The following is an 8,041-nucleotide window of genomic DNA, read 5'->3' on the forward strand; positions in this document are numbered from 1 at the left end:
GTGACAGGCTCCTCCCCCGCTCTGTCTCCATGGTGACAGGCCCCTCCCCCGCTCTGTCTCCATGGTGACAGTCCCCTCCCCCGCTCTGTCTCCATGGTGAGAGTCCCCTCCCCCGCTCTGTCTCCATGGTGACAGTCCCCTCCCCCGCTCTGTCTCCATGGTGACAGTCCCCTCCCCCGCTCTGTCTCCATGGTGAAAGTCCCCTCCCCCGCTCTGTCTCCATGGTGAGAGGCCCCTCCCCCGATCTGTCTCCATGGTGAGAGGCTCCTCCCCCGCTCTGTCTCCATGGTGACAGTCCCCTCCCCCGCTCTGTCTCCATGGTGAGAGGCCCCTCCCCCGCTCTGTCTCCATGGTGACAGTCCCCTCCCCCGCTCTGTCTCCATGGTGACAGTCCCCTCCCCCGCTCTGTCTCCATGGTGACAGTCCCCTCCCCCGCTCTGTCTCCATGGTGACAGTCCCCTCCCCCGCTCTGTCTCCATGGTGAGAGGCCCCTCCCCCGCTCTGTCTCCATGGTGACAGGCCCCTCCCCCGTTCTGTATCCATGGTGACAGGCCCCTCCCCCGCTCTGTCTCCATGGTGAGAGGCCCCTCCCCCGCTCTGTCTCCATGGTGACAGTCCCCTCCCCCGCTCTGTCTCCATGGTGAGAGGCCCCTCCCCCGCTCTGTCTCCATGGTGAGAGGCTCCTCCCCCGCTCTGTCTCCATGGTGACAGTCCCCTCCCCCGCTCTGTCTCCATGGTGAGAGGCCCCTCCCCCGCTCTGTCTCCATGGTGACAGTCCCCTCCCCCGCTCTGTCTCCATGGTGTCAGTCCCCTCCCCCGCTCTGTCTCCATGGTGACAGTCCCCTCCCCCGCTCTGTCTCCATGGTGACAGGCCCCTCCCCCGCTCTGTCTCCATGGTGACAGTCCCCTCCCCCGCTCTGTCTCCATGGTGAGAGGCCCCTCCCCCGCTCTGTCTCCATGGTGACAGTCCCCTCCCCGCTCTGTCTCCATGGTGACAGGCCCCTCCCCCGCTCTGTCTCCATGGTGACAGTCCCCTCCCCCGCTCTGTCTCCATGGTGAGAGGCCCCTCCCCCGCTCTGTCTCCATGGTGAGAGGCCCCTCCCCCGCTCTGTCTCCATGGTGACAGGCCCCTCCCCCGCTCTGTCTCCATGGTGACAGGCCCCTCCCCCGCTCTGTCTCCATGGTGAGAGGCCCCTCCCCCGCTCTGTCTCCATGGTGACAGTCCCCTCCCCCGCTCTGTCTCCATGGTGAGAGGCCCCTCCCCCGCTCTGTCTCCATGGTGACAGTCTCCTCCCCCGCTCTGTCTCCATGGTGAGAGGCCCCTCCCCCGCTCTGTCTCCATGGTGACAGGCCCCTCCCCCGCTCTGTCTCCATGGTGAGAGGCCCCTCCCCCGCTCTGTCTCCATGGTGAGAGGCCCCTCCCCCGCTCTGTCTCCATGGTGACAGTCCCCTCCCCCGCTCTGTCTCCATGGTGACAGTCCCCTCCCCCGCTCTGTCTCCATGGTGAGAGGCCCCTCCCCCGCTCTGTCTCCATGGTGACAGTCCCCTCCCCCGCTCTGTCTCCATGGTGAGAGGCCCCTCCCCCGCTCTGTCTCCATGGTGACAGTCTCCTCCCCCGCTCTGTCTCCATGGTGACACCCCCCTCCCCCGCTCTGTCTCCATGGTGACAGTCCCCTCCCCCGCTCTGTCTCCATGGTGACAGTCCCCTCCCCCGCTCTGTCTCCATGGTGAGAGGCCCCTCCCCCGCTCTGTCTCCATGGTGACAGACCCCTCCCCCGCTCTGTCTCCATGGTGACAGTCCCCTCCCCCGCTCTGTCTCCATGGTGAGAGGCCCCTCCCCCGCTCTGTCTCCATGGTGAGAGGCCCCTCCCCCGCTCTGTCTCCATGGTGACAGTCCCCTCCCCCGCTCTGTCTCCATGGTGAGAGGCCCCTCCCCCACTCTGTCTCCATGGTGACAGGCCCCTCCCCCACACTGTCTCCATGGTGACAGTCCCCTCCCCCGCTCTGTCTCCATGGTGAGAGGCCCCTCCCCCGCTCTGTCTCCATGGTGACAGGCCCCTCCCCCGCTCTGTCTCCATGGTGACAGTCCCCTCCCTCGCTCTGTCTCCATGGTGACAGTCCCCTCCCCCGCTCTGTCTCCATGGTGACAGGCCCCTCCCCCGTTCTGTCTCCATGGTGACAGGCCCCTCCCCCGCTCTGTTTCCATGGTGACAGGCTCCTCCCCCGCTCTGTCTCCATGGTGACAGTCCCCTCCCCCGCTCTGTCTCCATGGTGACAGGCCCCTCCCCCGCTCTGTCTCCATGGTGAGAGGCCCCTCCCCCGCTCTGTCTCCATGGTGAGAGGCCCCTCCCCCGCTCTGTCTCCATGGTGAGAGGCCCCTCCCCCGCTCTGTCTCCATGGTGACAGTCCCCTCCCCCCGCTCTGTCTCCATGGTGACTGTCCCCTCCCCCGCTCTGTCTCCATGGTGAGAGGCCCCTCCCCCGCTCTGTCTCCATGGTGACTGTCCCCTCCCCCGCTCTGTCTCCATGGTGAGAGGCCCCTCCCCCGCTCTGTCTCCATGGTGAGAGGCCCCTCCCCCGCTCTGTCTCCATGGTGACAGTCCCCTCCCCCGCTCTGTCTCCATGGTGACAGTCCCCTCCCCCGCTCTGTCTCCATGGTGACAGGCCCCTCCCCCGCTCTGTCTCCATGGTGACAGTCCCCTTCCCCGCTCTGTCTCCATGGTGACAGTCCCCTCCCCCGCTCTGTCTTCATGGTGACAGTCCCCTCCCCCGCTCTGTCTCCATGGTGACAGTCCCCTCCCCCGCTCTGTTTCCATGGTGACAGGCCCCTCCCCCGCTCTGTCTCCATGGTGACAGTCCCCTCCCCCGCTCTGTATCCATGGTGAGAGGTCCCTCCCCCGCTCTGTCTCCATGGTGACAGTCCCCTCCCCCGCTCTGTCTCCATGGTGACAGGCCCATCCCCCGCTCTGTCTCCATGGTGACAGTCTCCTCCCCCGCTCTGTCTCCATGGTGACAGTCCCCTCCCCCGCTCTGTCTCCATGGTGAGAGGCCCCTCCCCCGCTCTGTCTCCATGGTGACAGTCTCCTCCCCCGCTCTGTCTCCATGGTGAGTGGCCCCTCCCCCGCTCTGTCTCCATGGTGACAGTCCCCTCCCCCGCTCTGTCTCCATGGTGACAGTCCCCTCCCCCGCTCTGTCTCCATGGTGAGAGGCTCCTCCCCCGCTCTGTCTCCATGGTGAGAGGCCCCTCCCCCGCTCTGTCTCCATGGTGACAGTCTGCTCCCCCGCTCTGTCTCCATGGTGACAGTCTCCTCCCCCGCTCTGTCTCCATGGTGAGAGGCCCCTCCCCCGCTCTGTTTCCAAGGTGACAGTCCCCTCCCCCGCTCTGTCTCCATGGTGACAGTCCCCTCCCCCGCTCTGTCTCCATGGTGACTGTCCCCTCCCCCGCTCTGTCTCCATGGTGACAGTCCCCTCCCCCGCTCTGTCTCCATGGTGACAGTCCCCTCCCCCGCTCTGTCTCCATGGTGAGAGGCCCCTCCCCCGCTCTGTCTCCATGGTGAGAGGCCCCTCCCCCGCTCTGTCTCCATGGTGACAGTCCCCTCCCCCCGCTCTGTCTCCATGGTGACTGTCCCCTCCCCCGCTCTGTCTCCATGGTGAGAGGCCCCTCCCCCGCTCTGTCTCCATGGTGACTGTCCCCTTCCCCGCTCTGTCTCCATGGTGAGAGGCTCCTCCCCCGCTCTGTCTCCATGGTGAGAGGCCCCTCCCCCGCTCTGTCTCCATGGTGACAGTCTCCTCCCCGCTCTGTCTCCATGGTGACAGTCCCCTCCCCCACTCTGTCTCCATGGTGACAGGCTCCTCCCCCGCTCTGTCTCCATGGTGAGAGGCCCCTCCCCCGCTCTGTCTCCATGGTGACAGTCCCCTCCCCCGCTCTGTCTCCATGGTGACAGTCCCCTCCCCCGCTCTGTCTCCATGGTGACAGGCCCCTCCCCCGCTCTGTCTCCATGGTGACAGTCCCCTCCCCCGCTCTGTCTCCATGGTGACAGTCCCCTCCCCCGCTCTGTCTCCATGGTGAGAGGCCCCTCCCCCACTCTGTCTCCATGGTGACAGTCCCCTCCCCCGCTCTGTCTCCATGGTGACAGGCCCCTCCCCCGCTCTGTCTCCATGGTGACAGTCCCCTCCCCCGCTCTGTATCCATGGTGAGAGGTCCCTCCCCCGCTCTGTCTCCATGGTGACAGTCCCCTCCCCCGCTCTGTCTCCATGGTGACAGGCCCCTCCCCCGCTCTGTCTCCATGGTGACAGTCTCCTCCCCCGCTCTGTCTCCATGGTGAGAGGCCCCTCCCCCGCTCTGTCTCCATGGTGACAGTCTCCTCCCCCGCTCTGTCTCCATGGTGAGAGGCCCCTCCCCCGCTCTGTCTCCATGGTGACAGTCTCCTCCCCCGCTCTGTCTCCATGGTGAGAGGCCCCTCCCCCGCTCTGTCTCCATGGTGACAGTCCCCTCCCCCGCTCTGTCTCCATGGTGACAGTCCCCTCCCCCGCTCTGTCTCCATGGTGAGAGGCCCCTCCCCCGCTCTGTCTCCATGGTGACAGTCCCCTCCCCCGCTCTGTCTCCATGGTGACAGTCCCCTCCCCCGCTCTGTCTCCATGGTGACAGGCCCCTCCCCCGCTCTGTCTCCATGGTGAGAGGCCCCTCCCCCGCTCTGTCTCCATGGTGACAGGCCCCTCCCCCTCCTCTGATTATTGAATTAATTTAACAATTGTATTAAAGGGATATTTTAGCACATTCTTCACCTGCTCTCTGAACTGAGTCTGGGTCACGGCGTAAATCACAGTGTTTGTGGAGCAGCTCAGGAGCTGGAGCATGAAGGACAATTCCATCAGAAACTGAGGGAGATAAACAGACCGATAACCCATCCAGGTCATCCGGTACCATATAGAATACACCATTAACAGGGCCCACAACAGCATGAAATTACCAGAGATAACTAACAGTAAAATGATAGATTTCCTTCGACTCTCCATCTCGGGGTCTCTGTGACTCTCCCCACTGCTGTGAGCCCGGAGTCTCCTGCGTCCTCTGCTGCTCACTAAAATGTGTCTGACGGTGAGAGCGTTGAGCAGCAGAATCAGCACAAATGGGATGACCGGGGTTAGAATGTTGTGGAGGAACTCGATTGTTCCCCAGACACGAGAATCCTGAACATCCTCTGTTACCAAACAAAACCAGGGGGTGTTCCCCAGCAAATACCAACCCGTGAACATAAAATACCAGAAGATGTTCTTTAAACAGCTCAGCACACTCACCGTTCCCACAACCACAGCACATGTTTTCTCACTGCAATATTTACTTTTCAGATTCTGACAACAAATGGCCACAAATCGATCAAAGGTGAAAGTGACGGTGAACCAGACAGAACAGTCTGTGACTGTGTAAAGCAGGACGGCGTGGATATTACACACGGGGATGTACCACAGGAACTGAAACTGTTCATAATAAACAATGGGAATGTGTCTGAATATCAGGTCCAGGATAATGACCAGTAGATCCGCCGCTGACATGGCCACCAGGTACCGAGTGACACATTTGGAGAGACCGCACTTTCCCCGAGACAGGATCCCAATCGTCAGCAAGTTAACTGTGAGGAAGGGAAATAAACAGAGAAATTAGACATCAGACTGGAGCAATGTTACCAGATCTGTGTATGTGTGTGAGTGTCAGAAATAAACAGAGAAATTAGACATCAGACTGGAGCAAAGTTACCAGATCAGTGTATGTGTGTGAGTGTCAGAAATAAACAGAGAAATTAGGCATCAGACTGGAGCAAAGTTACCAGATCAGTGTATGTGTGTGAGTGTCAGAAATAAACAGAGAAATTAGACATCAGACTGGAGCAAAGTTAACAGATCAATGTATGTGTGTGAGTGTCAGAAATAAACAGAGAAATTAGACATCAGACGGCAGCAATGTTACCAGATCTGTGTATGTGTGTGAGTGTCAGAAATAAACAGAGAAATTAGACATCAGACGGCAGCAATGTTACCAGATCTGTGTATGTGTGTGAGTGTCAGAAATAAACAGAGAAATTAGGCATCAGACTGGAGCAAAGTTACCAGATCTGTGTATGTGTGTGAGTGTCAGAAATAAACAGAGAAATTAGACATCAGACTGCAGCAATGTTACCAGATCTGTGTATGTGTGTGAGTGTCAGAAATAAACAGAGAAATTAGACATCAGACTGCAGCAATGTTACCAGATCTGTGTATGTGTGTGAGTGTCAGAAATAAACAGAGAAATTAGACATCAGACTGCAGCAATGTTACCAGATCTGTGTATGTGTGTGAGTGTCAGAAATAAACAGAGAAATTAGACATCAGACTGCAGCAATGTTACCAGATCTGTGTATGTGTGTGAGTGTCAGAAATAAACAGAGAAATTAGACATCAGACTGCAGCAATGTTACCAGATCTGTGTATGTGTGTGAGTGTCAGAAATAAACAGAGAAATTAGACATCAGACGGCAGCAATGTTACCAGATCTGTGTATGTGTGTGAGTGTCAGAAATAAACAGAGAAATTAGACATCAGACTGCAGCAATGTTACCAGATCTGTGTATGTGTGTGAGTGTCAGAAATAAACAGAGAAATTAGACATCAGACTGCAGCAATGTTACCAGATCTGTGTATGTGTGTGAGTGTCAGAAATAAACAGAGAAATTAGAGAGAGAGAGGGTGTGTGCGTATTTGAGATAATGTGATTCAGCAAGTGTGTGTGTGTGTGAGAGAGAATGTGAGCGAGAGAGAGACAGAGTGTGTGTGTGTAAATATATATAAATATATATACATATATATCTCAGTGTCTGGGTACTGGAGTGTCTGTGTATATATATATATATAAGTCTCAGTGTCTGGGCTGTGATGTGTGTGTGTGTGCATATATATAAGTCTCAGTGTCTGTGCTGTGGTGTGTGTGTGTGTGATGTGTGTGTGTGTGCATATATATAAGTCTCAGGGTCTGTTCAGAGGTGTGTGTGTGTGTGTGTGTGTGTGTGTGTGTGTGCATATATATGTCTCAGTGTCTGTTCTGTGGTGTGTGTGTGTGTATGTGTGCATATATATAAGTCTCAGTGTCTGGGCTGTGGTGTGTGTGTCTGTGTGTGTGTGTGTGAGCATATATATAATTCTCAGTGTCTGTTCTGTGGTGCGTGTGTGTGCATATATATAAGTCTCAGTGTCTGGGCTGTGGTGTGTGTGTGTGTGCATATATATAAGTCTCAGTGTCTGGGCTGTGGTGTGTGTGAGTGTGTGTGTGTGTGTGTGCATATATATAAGTCTCAGTGTCTGGGCTGTGGTGTCTGTGTGTGTGTGTGTGTGAGTGCATATATATAAGTCTCAGGGTCTGGGCTGTGGTGTGTGTGTGTGTGTCTGTATGTGTGTGTGCATATATATATGTCTCAGTGTCTGGGCTGTGGTGTGTGTGTGTGTGTGCATATATATAAGTCTCAGGGTCTGGGCTGTGGTGTGTGAGTGTGTGTGTGTGTGTGTGTGTATATATATAAGTCTCAGTGTCTGGGCTGTGGTGTCTGTGTGTGTGTGTGTGTGTGTGTGTGTGAGTGCATATATAAGTCTCAGGGTCTGGGCTGTGGTGTGTGTGTGTGTGTGTGTATGTGTGTGTGCATATATATATATGTCTCAGTGTCTGGGCTGTGGTGTGTGTGTGTGTGCATATATATAAGTCTCAGGGTCTGGGCTGTGGTGTGTGTGTGTGGGTGTGTGTGTGTGTATATATATAAGTCTCAGGGTCTGGGCTGTGGTGTGTGTGTGTGTGTGTGCGTGTGTGTGCATATATATAAGTCTCAGTGTCTGGGTTGTGGTGTGTGTGTGTTTGTGTGTGTGTGCATATATATAAGTCTCAGTGTCTGGGCTGTGGTGTGTGTGTGTGTGTGTGTGTGTGTGTGTGAGTGTGTGTGTGAGTGTGTGTGCATATATATAAGTCTCAGTGTCTGGGCTGTGGTGTGTGTGTGTGTGTGTGTGTGTGTGTGTGTGTGTGT

The 8,041-nt window shown here is 56.9% G+C and overlaps 1 protein-coding gene across 1 annotated transcript; it reads right to left on the reverse strand.

Annotated features, from left to right (window-relative positions):
- Positions 1-4,763: 4,763 nt before the first annotated feature.
- LOC137359791 (probable G-protein coupled receptor 139) lies at positions 4,764-5,630 on the reverse strand (the record flags this gene model as incomplete). The annotated part of the gene is made up of 1 exon (XM_068025490.1): positions 4,764-5,630. A coding segment is annotated over one exon (867 nt), but the record flags the coding sequence as incomplete, so codon positions are not given.
- Positions 5,631-8,041: the final 2,411 nt, after the last annotated feature.

Source organism: Heterodontus francisci, unplaced genomic scaffold (assembly GCF_036365525.1).
Source record: "Heterodontus francisci isolate sHetFra1 unplaced genomic scaffold, sHetFra1.hap1 HAP1_SCAFFOLD_360, whole genome shotgun sequence".
Classification (NCBI taxonomy): Eukaryota; Metazoa; Chordata; class Chondrichthyes; order Heterodontiformes; family Heterodontidae; genus Heterodontus; species Heterodontus francisci.